At 56.7% G+C, this 18631-nt stretch overlaps 1 protein-coding gene and 1 long non-coding RNA gene across 3 annotated transcripts in view; one reads left to right on the top strand and one right to left on the bottom strand.

Moving 5' to 3' along the window:
* VAC14 (Vac14, PIKFYVE complex component) overlaps positions 1 to 18631 on the bottom strand; it is a 107447-nt gene that overhangs the window by 33901 nt on the left and 54915 nt on the right. Inside the window, exons 13-14 of the mRNA XM_021093808.1 lie at positions 16298 to 16454; positions 3996 to 4128 (exon numbers count right to left, since the gene is read on the bottom strand). Of these exons, the coding sequence (XP_020949467.1) occupies positions 3996 to 4128; positions 16298 to 16454 (290 nt within the window). The remainder of the gene's footprint in view (positions 1 to 3995; positions 4129 to 16297; positions 16455 to 18631) is intronic.
* Positions 6927 to 18145, top strand: LOC110260918. Of its 2 annotated transcripts, none has more exons than XR_002344516.1 (2): positions 6927 to 11203; positions 14214 to 18145. It is a non-coding gene; the product is annotated as an uncharacterized LOC110260918 (long non-coding RNA). The 2 variants fall into 2 exon arrangements; XR_002344517.1 differs by having other exon boundaries at positions 14465 to 16004.

Consider the following 18631-nt stretch of genomic DNA (forward strand, 5'->3'; position numbering starts at 1 on the left):
AATTACACCACAGCCCAAGGCAACACCGGATCCTTAATCCACTGAGTGAGGCCAGGGATTGAACCTGCAACCTTATGGTTCCTAGTCGGATTTGTTAACCACTGCGCCACAATGGGAACTCCTATCATGCTTCTCTTTAAAGCCATCAGCGGAAAATACGGACATGAAACGAGAGGCAGGAGGGCAGGCTGACATTCCCAGGGCTGAGCCCCAGCAAACCTCTCCTGAGGGGCCTCGATCCCTGTCTGACCATGGGAAGGAGGAAGGCACCCCCCTTCAAGGTCTCCTCTGTGTCTCCCGCTGTGCTATGCACGCCCTGAGAGACCAGAATGGGCGGCCTGGAGCATGGGCTTAGCAGGCAGTGGCCCCACAGAGCCGGCATGACCGGGAGCTGTAACTAGAAATGACAGGTGCCTGTGCTGCTTCGCGGGGGATGGCAGGCTGGACCAATGAAGCAAAGGACTAGGAGGGACAACCTATGTGAGGGACCCAGTCACAGGTCCCTTCCGTCTAGCCCACAGGGTCCTTTGTGCTAGTGCCCAGGGTGAGGAGACCTCTGTGGCTGTGCAGGGCAGGAGCGAGGCCCTGGGGGCCAGGCGTGATGCCCACTGAGGCCCAGTGTGGTCCACTAGGGGCATGAGCTCCTGAACAGAGAGCAACTGCCATGCTGGATATACTGGGCCCCAGCAGGATGTGGAGGGGGGACCCTGAGAAGCTGGGAGCCAGGTCATCCTGGGTCCTCAAGGCACCTGGCTTGGCCCTCTATCACGGAAGGGGCAGAGGGGCGGCTGCAGAATTAGCAGCGTGCAAGGGTCTGCAGACCAGCTCCAGCCAAGCCAGGCAGGCACGTGGCCTCCTCTCACCTCCTTCCTGCAAAATGAAGATTCCCATCAGCCCAGGATGCTGGGGAGACTCTGCCGAGCAAGTGAAGCCTCACCGCCCTCGAGGCTGTAAATGGGAACATGGCGGCAGTAGGGCCACCAGCTTTGCGGAGCCTGGGCCCGAGCGAGTGGGGGACCCCCGCCCCCAACCCCGCCGCACACTCACACCTGCGCGCGCCCACGCTGCCGGCACTTCTGCCCAGGATGCTGCTGACTCCCCCAGCTCCCTCTCCGCAAGCCCCTGATGGGGCCCGCGAGACTGCTGGAGGATGGAAAAACCCATTACAGCCCAGCTCTCCGGAGAGGAAACTAGCGACAAACTCCTTTTTCAAAGGCCTCTCTCTCCCCTGGTTCCCTGAAAGTCTTCTGGGCAACGAGGCTCATCAAAGAGCTGACACTTCTGCAATTTGGAAAACCACACGAAGCTAACTGTCGCTTGTGTGGGAAGAGTCCGTCATTTTCCTGGTGGGGGGTCTCCTGCACCACATCTAATCTCTACTTCAATCCCCGATCGTCCAACGAGATGTGAAGAAAAAATGTGCAAACCTTCCTGTTTTGGCCGGTGAGGATAAGAGCCCATTTCGGTCCCTTGGCAACTGTGGTTGTCATTTGGGATGAGTCTGCTCCCCAGGGGACCTTTGGCACTGTCCCCGCTGGGTGGGTGGGGTGCTACTGGTACCTAGAGGGATGAGCTCAGGGATGCTGCTCAACTTCCAGCGGCGCACAGGACAGCCCCCTCCCCACCAAGAATTATCCAGCCCCAAATGCCATGGGGGCTGAGGCCGAGGAGCCCTGCTCTCTGAGAGCTCAGAAAAGCAGAGGCTGGTGGTACCTGCCCATCATCAGTGGACACCACTTGGTGGTCTGGAATGTGGAAGCCCCTTCCTGCTGATGGGCACGGGCTCTGTAGCCCTGCTCTTTGCCCTTCTGGCCAGGCAGGCCTGCCCCATCCTGAGACTTGACCCTTTGACCTCACCCCCCTCTGCCTGGAGCTGGGGCGCTGTGGCTCCCCTAGCCTGGCCCCTGCAGGCAAGCCCTCCACTGCTTTGTCTCTCATCCCTTCAGCTCACCCCGTGCTCAGTAGTCTCCTCCACGCCCCCCAGGGGACCCTCTTCAGGCCTCCTCTCCCCTCCCGGCCTCCTGCTGCCCCCTCTTTCCTCCAGCTCTTTCTACCTCTTGGCCTTCTCAGCCTCCGAGCCCAGCTTCTCCCTCTTTCACCAACCATTACACACTGGAGCTCAAGGGCCCAGCCCCAGGCCCCTTCCCACACCTCTTCCCACCGAGTGTTCTTACGCTCAAGGAATCAAAGTCTACAAGGCAGAACTATCTAGCACAGAATCTTGCACAGTCAGCATGCGTTGAATGAATGGACTGATGAGTGAATGAATGAATGACTGTCATCCGTCTTCAGATTTCTATCTTTGGGCCTAGATCCTTCTTTTGAGAGGCAGACACAGCAACCTGCTTCTTCAACAACTTTCCTTTTTTTTTTCTTCTGTCTTTTGAGGGCCACACCCGCAGCATGCGGGGGTTCCCAGGCTAGGGGTCTAATCGGAGTTGTTGTCGCCAGCCTACACCACAGCCACAGCAATGCGGGATCTGAGCCGCATCTGCGACCTGCACCACAGCTCACAGCAACACCAGATCCCTTAACCCACTGAGTGAGGCCAGGGATCAAACCTGCAACCTCATGATTCCTAGTCGGATTCGTTAACCACTGAGCCACGATGGGAACTTGTCAACACCTCTCCTCTGATGTCCTCAAAGCTACTTAAGTCAAACAAGGGACCCCCTCCCTCCCTGCTCCTCTTCCCAAGGCTCCCATCGCAAGGCCACCCTGCTGCTCACTCAGAGTCCTGGCTGACACGCCCACCTCCCTCTCCTCTCACCCCCTCGTGCAATCCATCGCCCGTCAACACACTTCTTACTAATTCTTGAATGGAACTGCTTCTTCCCGTCCCCCTACCAAGCTGCTACCTTGGACAACAGCCTCCCAAGTGGTCTCCCACACAGCTACTCATTTTCTCCCCGCAGCACAGTAATCTTTAAAAACAGCGATCTGCTCACACCACTCCCCTGCTCAAGCCCGTTCAGTGGCGTCCCAGGAATGGCTGGTCAGGCCCCAATCTTTAGTGTGGCATACAAGGCTGAGCCCCAACATCCCGCCTTCTGGTTTACAGCAAAATGAACTCTCCCAGCTCCTCCCTGCCTGGAAGCCCCTGTACAGGCTGGACCCTGTGCCTGGAATCCTTCATGTCGCCTGCTCCTGGACGGCATCAGGAGCCCCCCTGACTCCTAGGACCACATTAGTCTTGTCTGCTCCCTGAGCACCCTGGATGGTTTCACTAACCTCTATCACCCTAGAGGTTCTGACTTCACTGCTCAGGGTGGAGCTCAGCCACCACCTTTTTTTCAAGCCTCCTTCGTTGCCTAACTCACAGTCAGGGTGGAGAACCAGTGCTGCAGAGTACATCGGGCCACTCGGACGATTCTGGGGGAACCCCTCTGCCTGGCTTTGTTGGGGGAGCCTGAATCTGTGCCCCCTCTAGATTTTTTTGGCTTGAAGGTCACTCTTCTGGTGATTCTGCTTTTTGGAGCCAAGCAAGAGGCAAAGGACCAGACCCGGCCAAGCTGCTGGTGATGACAGTTCTGGAGGGCTCCAGCGCCTGGGGCTGGTACCCTGGGACTGTCCAGGCTGGGCTCATGCAGTGCCAAGAACCTGGCTCAGCCAGGGCCACGGCTGCCACCAGCCGTGGCCAAGCACCGTGCTGGCGACTGGGCGCCCAGCACAGCCTGGTTCATGTTGCGTCTGGCTCACCTACTTTCTTCCCTGAAGATTCCCACAGGGGTGTTTAATGAGAGGCCCTCAAGGAAAACTGTCTCAGCAAGTGAAAACCCAACTCATTGGTTCGAAAAATGGTGACATTGACCTGCCCTGTCAGCAGCAGCAGCAACTTGGCGAGAAAGGGGGAAACGTCTTTGTTTCTTGAAAGAGCTCAGAGATCAGGAGAAGGAGGAGGATGGAGCGGAAGAGAAATGGCTGCTCAGACCACCCTCCCCGGGTGAGAATGAAAAGGCTGCGGGAGAAGAGGAGAGGAGGCACGGGAGGCTGACCTGATGATGAAGGCGCCTCTGACCTCCAGAAGCTTCCGTTCACTGCTGAACCTCTTGAGAAGGTTGATCATGAACTTGTAAAAGTAGGAGTTCATGGTGGGAGTGGAAGGAGAACATTCCAGGCCTTTGGCACCTGTAGAGAAAGGGACAGAGCCGGGCTTTATTCTGTGTCCACAGAATGTAAGCAACATTCAATGCCAAGAGGGTCCAGATGAGGGAACACCTCCCATTGAGGGCCATGATGACAGCCCCAAAGCGAGGGCCAAACGAGACACACGACAGTACCACTCTGCTGACTGCAAAAGCACCCTTTCCCTGTCCACCCCCTCCAGCCCAGCCCCCTCACTTAGTGAACACCCCCTACGTGTGAGACCCGAAGCTGGGTACCAGGAATGTTTGCAAAAACAACCAAACACATTTTTACTTATTCTCCCAACAGCTGAAATACACTTGGGCTTTGCTTTGGCTGGGTACGAACAAATGGCAAGTCAAAGAGCAGAAAAAGGTAAGGCAGGCACATAACCTCAATGGTCAATAAAGCCAATATCTCCCCCCCCAGATGAAGCCACACCCCTTTCCCCGGCCACCTGCTGGGGACGCTGAAGGAGTCAATCATGCACACAGCCACCAGGCTGAAGCCTGCGCACGGCGACAAAATGTTCCCAAGTGTTTTCATCCGCACCCGATGTTTTGAAATCGGACTTTCTTCTTTACCTTTAGGCCAGGATGATGTGTTTGAGTGGTGCTCTCAGGACTTTCAAAGCCTCGAGCTTCCTTTACAGCCAGAAGCACATTCAAGGTTTCCCTCTGATATGCGACCCGGCTGAAAGGGCACTGAAGGCCACACCCAGCCCAGCCTCGAACAGGGTCCCCTGTGTCAGGCACTCAGCACAGAGGGGATGAGGGCAGCGCTGACAGAAGGCCTGGGTGACCCGGATGGAGTGTGTCCACACGGCCCCCGGGTTTGCCTGGTGTTTCCTTTCTAACACAACAGCACTGCTGGAAAGGGGTGTTAGTGATGGCAGGAATCCATCTGCCTGAGGCAGGAAAAGGGCATCTGATTTTTTTTTTCAACAGCTTAATTGAGATATAATTCATATACCATGAAGCTCACCCTTTAAAAGTGTGTAAGTTGGGGGCTGTCGGTATAATCACAAAGTTGTGCATCCATCACCACTGATCCCAGAACATTTTCATCACCTTGAAGGGAAAGAAACCCTGTACCCATGAGCTGTCATCGCATATTCTCTCCTCTGCCGCCTTCGGCAACCATTAATTTATTGTCTGTATGAATTCGCTTATTCTGGACATTTCATATAAATGGAGTCACACAGTATCTGTCTTTCACTCAGCATAGTATTTTCAAGGTTCATCCACGTTGTAGTATTTACCAGTCCTGTATGCATTTTTTTTGTTTGTTTTTTTAGGGCCACATCCGAAGCATAAGGAGGTTCCTGGGCTAGGGGTCAAATCGGAGCTGTAGCCACTGACCTGCACCACAGCTCATGGCAACGCCAGATCCTTAACTCACTAAGCGAGCCCAGGGATCGAACCTGCATCCTCATGGATGCTAGTCAGATCTGCTTCCGCTGAGCCATGATGGGAACTCCAGTCCTATATCCATTTGTATGGCAGAATGACATTCCATTGTTTGGATATAACACAGCTAATCCATTCATCAGTTGGTGGACACTTGACTGTTTTCCACTTTTTGGCCATTAAAAATAATGCTGTGGAGTTTCCGTCGTGGCGCAGTGGTTAACGAATCCGACTAGGAACCATGAGGTTTCGGGTTCGATCCCTGGCCTTGCTCAGTGGGTTAAGCTGTGGTGTAGGTCACAGATGCGGCTGGGATCCCACGTTGCTCTGGCTCTGGCGTGGGCCAGGGCAGCGGCTCCAATTAGACCCCTAGCCTGGGAACCTCCATATGGTGTGGGAGCGGCCCTAGAAAAGGCAGGAAGACAAAAAAAAAAAAAAAAAAAAAAAAAAAAAAAAGGAATAAATAATGCTGTGATGAACATGCATGTATAAGCGTTTGTGTGAACATGTTTTCATTGTCTTGGTTATATACACAGGATTGGAATTTCTAGATCATACGGTGCCTCTGTGTTTAACTCTTTAGAAACCACAGACTGTTTTCCACAGTGGTTGCACCATTTTATATTCCTACCAGCCATGGGTAAGTGTTCCCGCTTCTCCACATTCTCACAGCATTTGCTATTATTTGTCTTTTTTTTTTCCTTTCCTTTTTTTAGGGCTGCACCTGCAGCATATGGAAGTTCCCAGGCTAGGGGTCAAACTGTGGCCAGCAGTTGTAGCTCTGATTCTGATTTGACCCCTAGCCTGGGAACCTCCATGCATTGCGGGTAAGGTCTTAAAAAGCAAAGCAAAGCAAAAAAAAAAAAAAAAAAAAAAAAAAAGATCCACTCTCTGGAGTTCCCATTATGGCGCTTGCAGTGCAGTAGAAACAAATCTGACTAGTATCCTTTGAGATGCCAGTTTGGATCCTTGGCCTCACTCGGTGGGTTAGGGATCTGTGCCATGAGTGCTGCTATGGCTGTGGTGTAGGCAGGCAGCGGCAGCTCTGATTCGACCCCTAGCCTGGGAACTTCCATATGCTACGGGTGTGGTCCTAAAAAGCAAAAAAAAAAAAAAAAAAAAAAAAAAAAAAAAAAAATCTATTCTCTTAGCAATTTTCAAGCATATACTACAGTATTGGGTTTGTTTTTTGTTTTTTGTTTTTTTTTTTGTCTTTTGTCTTTTCAGGGCCAGACCCATGCATATGGAGGTTCCCAGGGTAGAGGTTAAAGTGGAGCTACAGCTGCCCCCATACACCAGAGCCACAGCAATGCCAGATCCGAGCCACATCTGTAGCCTACACCACAGCTCACAGCAACGCCAGATCCTTGACAGACTGAGTGAGGCCAGAGACCGAACCCGCAACCTCATGGTTCCTAGTCAGATTCATTAACCACTGCGCCACAATGGGAACTCCTCCCACAGGATCGTTAACTATAATGACCACACTGTACATCAGCTCCCCAAACTTACTCATCTTCTTCTTGGAAGTTTGTACCCCTTGACCAACCTCTCCCCAAGTGATATCTTAATAGCCAACCAACAGCCACCTTTACTGAGGACTTACGACGTGCAATGCCTGTCTAAACACGTCACACATAGTATCCAAATTAATCCTCAAAACTGTCCTGGAAAACATGTGCTATTACTATTCGCAGCGCTCCAGAGGCCCCACCTATCCCAGTGCGCCACAACGGTAACTCCGCTGCTCTCAATGTGCACGTGGAGAAGCTCTGAATTAGGATGAAGATGACCCACAGTCACAGAGCTGTGAGCAGTGGTGTCTGAGACCTGGGTGGCGGCCTCCAGAGTCCATGCTCTCAGCAGCTCCACCACAGTGCCCATCCCTTGGGCTCTGGCGTTTGGGTGGGTTTGGGGTTTGCAGGTGAGGAGGTGGTACCTTCCTTGGCAGGAGGGCAGAAGATGCCATAAAGACCAGAGGACAGAGAGACGACACTGTCAAGAGCTGTAGAGAAAACACTTTCTATGGGAACTCAGGGAGGACACCGGGGGAAGCAGAGGGGCCGACGGCAGCATCTGGGGCCATCGCTTTCCGGGCTGACCCCTCCCTGGCTCAGGAGCCCTGTGGGAGTCACAACTCCCTCCCCAGCCCAGCCACCCTCGTGCATGAGATGGGCAGGGTGTGGGATCCCAGACTGCGTGTGAGGTATCAGGTCCCAGAAACATCAGTCCAAAGTACAAAACAGGAACGTGTGGAGCCGTCCAGAGCGCTACAAAGGAGCCTTAACAGAGGGGCCCCTGCGGGCTGACATCATTAGAGGCATCACATGCCAGTGGCCAGGAAGCAGCCGTAAAACCTTCCTCCAGCAGTTGTGTCATTTTGCTGAATTGACACTTCTTTACGTCCATGTATGGTCCTTACAGGGAAGTGGCTGGGAACTGGAAAAGGTGTTTCCTGTTTTGTTTTCCTGGCTGTGAACCACTGTATAAAGATTTCTCACCAGGAGCCACACCTTCAAACTGCTGTCCTCTTTCCTGAATCTCTTCAACAGCTCCAGGGAACTGTGCTTGGAGCACAGGGGTGGACCTTGAGTGAGAAGCCCAGTTCAGGGGCAGGTCTCAGTGAACTTCTTGTTTGCAGTGTGTTGTTCTGGGTCCCTGCCCGGAAGAGCCTGGCCCTGGATGTCCCGAGTGACACTGGAATGGCCAACAGTCTCTGCTCCCTGGCCCAGAGAGGCTGCTTGCAGAATCCAGTGTCACGTTCTTATAGATCGAGTTACTCCAGGCCCAGCTGGGAATGATCTGAAGAGGGGGCTGCAGATACAGCTGCTGGGGCAGCCCGGCTGCTTCTCAGCCCTCGTCCCCATCCCACACTCGAGGGTCTGAATTCTGCTGCCCTGGTGGTGGCCTGGCTGGAAGGCAGAGGCTGCACTTCCCCCACTGGAGGTGCGTGGGTGGCAGCCCAGCTCCCTGCAAATGTCTGCTGGGTGTTTGCCTGTGACGGCTCCTTAAGTCCCTGTCCCCTTCTTGCTTCTGTATGTGCACCCCTGTCCCACCCCACTTCCAGGCTTATGTTCCATGGCATTCCAAAGGACAAAGGGAGAGAGACTGATCACCTGGGGCCACGGTCTCCAGTCCCCCGAGGCTGGCTGTCCTGGCAGGCACTGGGGAGAGGGGCCGGGTGGTTCTGATCCTACAGAGGCAGTGGGAAGCATCAAACATGATGCCTTAGAGCTCAGCTGGGGAGTCCATCAGACCTGGGTTTGGATCAGATCTCCACGGAACTATTTACTAGCTGTGCAATGCCGGGCAAGTCTCTGACCATCTCTGACCATAAGCCTCAGTTTCCTTATCTGTAAAGTGGGGGCAATAAGCGCTCCCATTCAGTGAGACAAAATATGTAATGTACTACATATTTTGGGGCCTCCTACACAGTCTGTGCTTAATTAACGGTGCCATCATTGGCAAAGATGCCAAAACCCAGAGCAGTGCCTGAGGCAAATGGTTCCCATTCCCCGAAGCTAGAAAAGGATGACCGAGGGCTGGGCATAGTCTGGAATGTCCCTGAGTGGGGAGGCTTCAGACCTGGACAGTTTCACAGTGCTCTGCTGAGAGGTAGGGAGGCTGTGAGGAGGAGCCCCCACCACCCCCACACTCAGGGAGGGAGATCTGCCCACCTCTTCGCTGACAGACTGGCAGAAATGAAGGCCTGGGGTTGTCCTGGACACTTCCCTGGTCCCCTTAGCCACAGGGCCCCACAGTCGACTCTCCCTGTCCAGGGACGAATGGCACCCTCCCCCCGCCCCGGAGCTGAGGCCCTTAGGAGGGGGGAGGTAGGCAGAGTCACGTCTGGGAGAAGCCACAGTGAGTGACTCCCATCCTCCCAGCGCGCCAGTGGCTGGGAAAGTTTCCGCGGCTCAGTTAAAGATTACAAAGAGCAGGAGGCCGGGTGCATCCTGAGTGGGGGCTGATGGGAACTTCTGGGGAGCTGCCTGAGGCCTCTGGCTCTTCAGGCTCCCACTTCGGCAATGGACTCTGGTCAGGGCCGCTGCCCTGGAGAGGAGGAGCCTTTGCAGGACAGGGCAGGGTGCCTTGGGAAGCTGGCTGAGGTCTGGGCCCAACTGTGAAGAAAGGACAGGTCTGGGCAGGGCAGTCCTCTCACGGCAGGGTGGACTGGGCAAGGAAGGGGTGCACCTGCGTTCACCATGGACAGGGTGAGAGCCTCCCCGGTTCCTCCCAGCCTCAGTTTCTCACTGGCCCCACCAGGTACTTTCCTGACTAACCAGCCCTTCAGGCCCGGCTGGCTTGAGGCAGAACCCGTAAGATGTGCCGGGGCAGAGCTGCGGCATGGAAGGAGAAGATGGGGTGGAGAGAGAACAAACTCACTCCAGGGCTGTTACTACACGGCAAGACAGGCCTCTCTCAACTCAACTAGCTTCTGCCCAACTGCAGCCTGCTCCTCCCGGCAGGGGCTCACCGCGCCTCCACCGCCACTTGCTCTTCTGCCCACCGACGAGCTCAGCTGGGCAGCTGCCTCCTTTCTCGGCAGCTGATAAAGCCAACCCTGCTGAGCTCTGCTGTGCGCGTGCGTGTGTGAGTGTGTGAGTGTGTGTGCGTGCGTGTGTGTGAGAGTGTGTGTGTGTGTGTGTGTGTGTGTGTGTGTGTGTGGCGGGTGGTGGGGGCGAGGGGCTGCTGGCCATTAGGATGGGGCAGAGCTCTGGCAGAAGCCTGGTGCCCGAATTCAGGGCACAGCCTCCAGCCTGCGCTGCGAGAACCTGCTGGGGTGACAGGGCCGAGGGCCTTTTACTCAGGCGACATTCTCAAGAGCACAGTCCCCCAGGCCTGCTGGAGACGGTGGGAGTTGTTCTGGCTGGAGCCGGGGAGGTGGGGAGGAGAGGAGAGGGCTGGGGACAGCCTGGCCATGGGGCTCAGGGACGTGCCTTTTGAGGGGCTGAGGAGAGCAGGATTTCTACTCCCCGGTCCTCTGAGGACCAGTCCCTGGGCCGAGAGCCGCCCGCCTGCGTCTCTGGCTTAGAGGAGCGGCTCCGGCAGGAAGTGCACGTGACCGCCGGCTGGCCGAGGGGCAGACAGATGCTGTCGAGAGCACCCTGTGTGCAAACCCAGGCCGGTGGGGTGGGCGGCCAGGGAGCCAGCTCTGCAGATGTTACTAAGTGAAACCTGATGTGGCGACATGAGAATCTGCAGAACGTCTCACAAACAACCTTCCCGGGGATGTTTTGGATTGAGCTTTGTGGCTATGACGCGAAGGAGCCTCACATGTCAGGATAAAAATAGCTCTGGCCTCAATACACAACCGCGAGTCACAGTTCAACAAAACCAGATGCGAAAACATTAGCCGCCCAAACCCGGCTCGGCAGGGTCCCTGCTCCGCTGCTGGCCCTCCCGCCTACCTCCTGGGTGGGTCGGCGGCGCGGGGGGCCTGGCCAGCCCCTCAGGTGGGCATCTGCAGCTGCTGCCCTGAGAGGGCAGGGGTGGAGCCAGAGGACCCGGCTCGGATCCAGGTGGTGTCGCTGGCTGGCAGGGCAGCCCTGAGGAAGTGCCACCTTCTCTGGCCAATTCCTGTCTGTGAACCTCGCAGGGATAAGAGCGGAACGCAGTGCCTGGCATGGGAAGCGCTCTGAGGCGGGGGCTGCAGGACTGAGAGGCTGGTATGGAACCAAGGGACAGGCAGGGAAGGGGCAGCGTCCACACAGAAGGAACGGGCTGGGAGAAAGGGTGGCCCCAGCCTCTCAGGAAGCAGGGCCTCAGGGGTGTGGTGTCTGCAGAGTCAGCGGGTCCAAACCCCACGGCTGTGTAGACAAAAGGGTGGTTAAGACATTGCCGCAACGGCACCCTCGGAACCCAATGCAAAAGACAGTTACTTTCCTTACTGTGGAAAAGCCGGGAGCCCCAGCAGTCACCCCAATCTAGGAGGCTTTCCAGCTGCCTGGTTCAGAGCAAGAGATAAGCTAATGGGCCACGGCAGGGCCTGGGAGGAACTTCCCGCTGATGTGGCAGTGGAGAGGGGCTGTATCACTGCTGTGGGGGCAGGGCCGGGGCCAAGGGCAGCGCTGGGGTGACCGGGAAGGGGCCTGGCTTGGAGGGGGCCCAGGCTCTCCATCTGGGGAAGGCCTGGGCAGAGGTCCTAGGGCAGCCTGGGACCTGGGGTTGGGGACTGGGTGATCGGCCCTGTACCCGCTCCTTCTGTCTGTGAGAGAAACTCTGGAAGAGGGGTGCTGGCCCTCACTGGGAGCCTGGTGCTAGGGACTCAGAGATGAGCATGGCCCGTGACCTGGGATGGTATTTCTCAACCTGAGAAGCAAACAGGTCACATGGCAATCCTGATAAAAGGAAGTTCTGAGTCTGGGGTGGGTCTGAGGGTCCGCATTTCTAAGGAGCTCTGAGTGACGCTGAGGCTACTGTGACCTGCACTTGCAGGTGACGAAGAGGTCACAGGCAAACGCCACAGCATGACGGGTGGGAGGAATGGAGCCTGGCCGTGGATATCCCGGAAAGCTGCAGAGAAGAGCAGCCGTCTGCGCTGACGTGGGGCACGAGCAAGCTCTCGTAATCAGAGGGGTGGAAGCCACAGCAGCATTTTACACACACGGGGCATTTACCTCAGCCCCTTCCCCTGAAGCTCATAGAGCCTCCAAGGGGCCCATCACCTGACCCATAGAGGAGGGAGAGGTGGCACTGAGGCAGGACCCTTGCCCAAGGTCACAGGACAGGCAGGGTGGAGCTGGGCTGGGAACCTAGATCCTTCTGAGCCCGGCGCCCAAGTGCTTTTACGCTGCCTGAGATGGGCGTGTGGAGGAAGGGCCTTCGGGGCTCCCAGGGCAGCTTTCTGGGGGCTGGACACGGTCTGGTGTGGCTGCAGTTAGTAGAGGGCAGGCCAGGGAGGGAGGCGGCAGAGGGCAGGAAATGAGGTGCTGAGGGGGCCTAAAGCCGGAATGGGGGTCCTGAAGTTACCATGAAGACGAGGGATATCCCTCAAACTGCCAGGCTGGGGCCACAGCCCCGCACCCAGAGGAAGCACTTGGACCCCCAGCCCCGCCACCACCACTGGGCGAGGGCGGGGTTCACGAGGGCTCCTGTCCTGTGAGCGTGAACGTGGAGAGAGCAGGCCCTCCACCGCCTGCCACGATCCCCCCGGCCCTGAGGCAGTGCTGTCCCCAGAGATGGATGTCGTGAGGGTTGAGGGCTGACCCTCGCCGAGGGTTCCGTGAGCTGACGTGTGGGATGCGCTGAGAACAGTGTCTTGTCCTGAACGAGCACTCAACGTCACTGCTGATGCTGGGGAGACTGCCGGGGATGGCTTTCTGGGTTCTCCTAGACCTCATTTCTGCCCTTGGCCACACCAGGCTCGGCTGTAAGCAACACACGTGAATCGCAGTGTATGCTGTTACCCGTGTGTTTAGAGCTGGGACCTGAGAGTCCTGTAGGACACACTGGCACGAGCTGCTTTATACCAGGAATGGGCCCCTGGCCAGAAGGGAAGGCCAGGAAGACTGGGTTTTGGGAGCAAACATCAGTCCTGGGGTGACCTTTGGTCCCAGCTTGCCACACTGCTGATGGGCATGGCCTAGGCCCCCCTCTCCTGCAGCAGGATGTCCAGGCTCATCTCAACGGGGACTCATCCCAGAGCTCCTGCTCAGGCACAGACAGACCCCCTTGTGGGCCTCACCAGCCCCTCTCCCTGGAACCTGGCAGAGCCCCAGAGATGTCCCCTTGTGTGGAGTCAAGCAAAGAAGGCACAACAGTTGCCAAGTCACAGGGGACCCACCCACCCCTTTTGGGGTCATTTCACCAAATCACAAGTTAGGAAGACAGGGAGGGAAATGTGCTGTCCCTCCACGGGCTTCCCTGGGGTGGCCCACGCAGGCAGCGCCCCCTCCTGCCTGCCTGAAGTGGCCCTCTCCCCAGCCCAGGGCTCTGCCAAGGTCAGGAACAAAGAGGGGTGGATGGGAGAAGTAGGACCACTGCCTCTGCCCCTTCTGCTCTGACCTAGAGGGAGAGATGTTCACGCCAGGCCAAGCAAGAGCAAAATTCCCGGTGGGCAACTCTGCTGTGGCCCCAGGGACACTGTGGTGGCACATCTGGGAGAAACAGCAGCTGCCCGGGCATGTGATGGGCCGGTTTCCCCACCGCTGCCTTCCCTCTGCACCGACTGAGTTTACAGACCGATGCACAGGCGGGGCCATATGGTTCCCTACCAAAGCCACTGGTTTCATCTCTGTAGGCTCCTTGCTTCCCTGGCTTCCCAAAGTCCCTTTATGGGGTGGGGGTGGGGTGATCTCTCTTAAAGGGACACAGCTCTGCGGTCTGCAAGTTCTCAGGGCTGTGCCCTGGACAGCCGGAGGAAGGCAGAATCCAAACAGGAAGGGGATCTGGCCTCACAGCCTCTGTTCACATGCACGGCTGGACCGAAACAGACAGAACGAACCCCTTGCGTGCCTGAGAAGCGATGGGAGAAAGAGCAGCCACGGAGGAATGAGGGTGCACCTCCTGCATGCGTTCTGAGCTACACAGCCACCCCCACCATCCTCAGGGCCTGGCATGTGCCCTTCCCAGGGCGGCTGAGGCGGGAGAGGGGATGGGCACAGCTCTTACTTTCCAAGCTCTTCTATTCCTACCTACCTTGAGCTTGAACTTTTTTTTTTTTTTTGGCTGCACCAGGGATCGAATCTGAGCCACAGCAGTGACAGTGACAACACCAGATCTTTAACAAGCTATGCCACCTGAGAGCTCCTTGAGCTTGAGCTTTTAAAACCACAGACCCAGCTGAAAGCTCTGCTGTCCGCATGCATGTGCGGTTCCCACACTCCCTGCAGCGCACACGTGGGTCTCCGGCCGAGAGCGCGGGGCCCCCAGCACAGGATACCCTGGAAGCAGGAAGCATTACCGCCCTTCCTTGGTGCTCTTTCTAGGATGGAATTTCTTCCCATCTGGCAGAGCTGACTGTTTTTCTATGAACTCAGAGTGAATCCCTGCCTGATGTGACACAGTCTGACATGCTCATGAGCTGGGGCACGTCTTCACCACTCCGGCTTCCTCAGCGGCCCACGTGTCTCGACAGGGCTAGGAGATGGGGTTCAGGGCTCTTCGCCATCCAAGTCCCTGTCAGCCCCTGTGGGGGCGGGGGTCTGCTGCCCAACCCCTGGGCCAGGCCCTGCAGCCCCAGGGCCTACACCCTGCCCCCTCCAGCGCAGACCTGGCCCAACTTTGCACCACCCAGTAAGCATTTCACAATCATCGACTTCTCTGTGTCTGGGAGGAACGGACACCTTACAGATGGAGGCTGGGATCACAGAGAGTCCCGGGAGAGCGAGGTGCCTGCTGCCCGACGCTGTCCTGCCTCAGCTTCCCCTCTGAGGATGCTCCATAGCTGCCTCCTGGGGAGGGAGAGCTAAGGGCTGGCCTCCGCCAGCAGGGAACCTTCTCTCTGCTGCTGCCCTTCTCCCCCCCATCCGTCCCCACCCCCACACTCAGCCTCTGGCATCCTTGCCACTCATCTGGAGACCTCAGGTTGGCCCCTGAGTGCTGACCTGGGGACACAGGATGAAGAGTTGACCCCTGAGCTGTGGGACAGGGTAGGAATCTCTGCAGGGGTCTGGGGGTCAGGGTGTAGGAGCCTCCTGGCCACAGCCTCTGACTGTCCAGAGGAAATGGCTCATGCACAGGGAAGCACTGCATCCTCCGAAACAAGAGAAGGAAGCTGGGCTGCCGCTTGAGCCCCTGACTCCTTCCTTGCTTGGGTCAGAAACAGCTGGAAACTTGGGACCAGCTGCAGGCAGAGCATGCACAGTGGCGGTGGTCTGAAGCCTAGTGTCCTATGTGACACTCCACTGCAGGGGCTTGACTTCCAGTGTCATTGGGGAGATATCTTCAATGCCTGGGCCTTCTGTGATTGACCTGGGAGTCCTTGGGTCACCTCCACGTCCACCCAGCAGGTACCCTCAGGGCCGAGTACCAAGATGCCTTCTGGGATAAGCGTGGCGGGACTGCAGATCTATCTGACCCTTGCCTTCTGCGCCAAAGGAGCTCTAGGACCTTGTATCTGGATGTCAAAAGCCGCTCAGGGGACAGAGAGGCACCCAGACAAATGCCCAAGATTCGCTAGGTACTTTCCTTCCAGCTTGCATCCCTGGGTATCTTCCAGGATCCTGGCGCTGGAGGGAAGTGGCGTCTGACTGGGAGGAGGACCTGAGAGTCACAGAGACCCAGCGAGAAGAGCCACCTGCTATCTGGAAGGACCCCAAGGGGTGAGCACCACAGCCACCTTCACATTCAAGGACAGCTCGGAAACAGCCTGTTCGAATTATTCCCTCTCCTGCCTGGGCCGCCTGCCCTGTTATTTTTAGCTTCTTGACAAGGAAGGAACTTGTTGCCTAGTCTTCTGCCCGTGACACCCAAGACTTGGATGCCCCTTGATTCCTGATGGGGAGATGCCACCCCAGGGAAAGAGACGATCAGCTGACTTGGATGGATTTGTATTTAGCCAATGGTTCAAAAGCCTGAAAGGGGCAGGGAGATGAGGAAAAAGGGATGGGAGGGACTCATCCAGGGGCGGAGGGCTGCTGGAGTGGGAGCCAGGAGGCCGCAGTCTGCCTGCATCCTGGACAGGGCAGGTCACCGACCCTCACCCTTGGCCGAGCCCTAGGGCTCAACAGGGACAGCCCAGTGGCCAGCGCGGTCCAGGATGGGACTGAGCCCTGCCCCTCCCAGAGTCCCGAGGCTGCAACCATCAGGGGGAGACTCACCGGGAGTGCTCAGCAGGCTGGCTCTGCCAGGTGTGGGCACCTGGAGCTCCGAGTGGCCGACCCGGAGGTCAGGGCCATCGGGCGGGCCTGCGTCATCTGTCTGGCCTGCGGGAGAGGATGCAATTTCTGCCAGCACCTCCAGATCCTTGAGGATAACCTGGGGGAGAAAAGGAGAGGATGAGGGCTGAGGACCTCCATGCCGAGCTGTGGCTGGAGATGGAGAGCCGCCTCCAGGGCGTGGGGAGGGGCTGCAGAGGCCGATGTGCTGGTGAGAGCTGCCAAGACCGAGAGCTCTACAGACGACGGGGAGGAGAACACACACAGGAGGCGGACGGGGGCAAGCAGAGGAAGGAAGCTGGAGTCTGAGGCCCAGGAGTCAGCTCTCCCAAGACCACACCTCTCCGGTCCCCCGGAGAAGTGGACTCAGGCACAGGGCGCCACCTGTGCTGTGTGTACCTCAGGGTTTCCGGACTGCCCGTGCCTCAGTGTCACTTGTGCCCTCCAGGCCACACTCTTGGGTTTGCCAGCTATGGCCCAGCCCACCACCAGGCCACAGGACAGGTCCTTCTGCAGAGGCGACCCCAGGCCTACCCTCCTCGTACGGGGTGCAACTCGAGGCTCCAGGAGCACATTTCAACTTTCAGATGCAGCGTTCAGTTCTCAGCCACCTGTGTGACACTCATACACAGATGCAAGGGGCTCCCGGGCTGCCCCCACTGCCTTGAGAGCCCTTGGACCTTTAGAGGCTGTCTCGTCCCACACAGCACCCATCTCCTTCTGCTCCTCACCTGGCACTGACAGCGAGCAAGATGGTGCCTTAGTGGGGCGGGGTGTGTGTGTGTGTAAGTGTAACCCACCTGTCCCAGCTCCTCCTGCAGGGCCCTCACCTCACGGCCGATAGACCTGCCCATCCCTCTCACCTCTGTGCTCTGAAGAAGGCCTGTGCCTGTCCCAGCACAGGTGTCCTTCCAGGACTGTCCCTAATACTCAGTGGCTGTCCAACAGGCATCAGTTGAATGGATGGAGGACTGTGCCTGAGCCCAGGCCAAGAATTACCAGGGCAACTGAGGGCTCTGGTCCTGACCAGCAGAAATGACACCGTGCACCGGTGGGTGGGGCCCTGGTGGCTGGGCTGTGTGCAGCAGGACAGTCCAGCATGGAACCTGGTGACTGGTCAAGATAAAGCTACTCCAGGGCTCTTTGCGGGACGATACAAATGTTCTGGAGTTAGACAGTGGTGATAGGCACAGAACCTTGTATATACATTAAAAACAACTGAGTTGTATACATTAAAAAGGCAATTTCTGGAGTTCCCATTGTGGCACAGTGGAAACAAATCCGACTAGGAACCATGAGGTTGCGAGTTCAATCCCTGGCCTCGCTCAGTGGGTTAAGGATCCAGCAGTGCTGTGGGCTGTGGTGTAGGCTGCAGACATGGTTTGGATCCAGTGTTACTATGGCTGTGGTGTAGGCCAGCAGCTGCAGCTCCAATTCTACCCCTAGCCTGGGAACCTCCATATGCCATGGGTATGGCCCCAAAAATGGGGGGAAAAAATTAGGAAAAAAAAAGGCAATTTTTATTTTAAAAACATAGAGGATAGGAGTTCCCATCGTGGCTCAATGGGAACAAATCTGACTAGTATCCGTGAGGATGCAGGTTCCATCTTTGGCTTCACTCAGCGGGTTAAGGATCCGGCATTGCTGTGAGCTGTGGTGTAGGTTGCAGATGCGGCTCAGATCTGGTGTTGCTATGGCTGCAGGCCTGATTCAACCCCTAGCCTGGGAACCTCTACCTACTGCAAGTGCAGGTTTAAAAAGACAAAAAAACAAAAACAAAAACAAAAACAACCAAAAAAAAAAAAAAAAAAAAAAGAAAGAAAGAAAGAAAAGAAAGCTATTATCCTCTTCATGTAGCTTGAAAGTAGTTCTTGTGTCAACAGGAGTGCCTCTTCCTACCTGCCCCGACTGCCACTTCTCCTCCGGGTTTCCTCTCTGCCCGCCCTGGCCCCTCCGTCTTCTCCCAGCAGCACAGGGTGATCAGCACGCAGCTCCCCTGCTGCACCTCATCCAGGCTGGACACGGAACTCCTGCGCACAAACACTAGCTCCCGTCTGCCCAGCCTGGTCCTCTCCCTCCTGTCCCCTGCTCTCAGCCTCACTCGAGCACCCGCTGTGCTATGTACCGGGGCTGCAGGTGAGTCAGACATGCCCTTGCCCACGGCCTTGCCCAGACACCTGCCTTTCTGTGATCAGTGGATGTGATTTCAGAGCATTCTGATGGCTAGGTCTGCAGGGAATGGGTCCACGCTGGCTCAAAGTCATGGCTGCTAAGCAC

Source organism: Sus scrofa, chromosome 6 (genome assembly GCF_000003025.6).
Source record: "Sus scrofa isolate TJ Tabasco breed Duroc chromosome 6, Sscrofa11.1, whole genome shotgun sequence".
Taxonomy (NCBI): Eukaryota; Metazoa; Chordata; class Mammalia; order Artiodactyla; family Suidae; genus Sus; species Sus scrofa.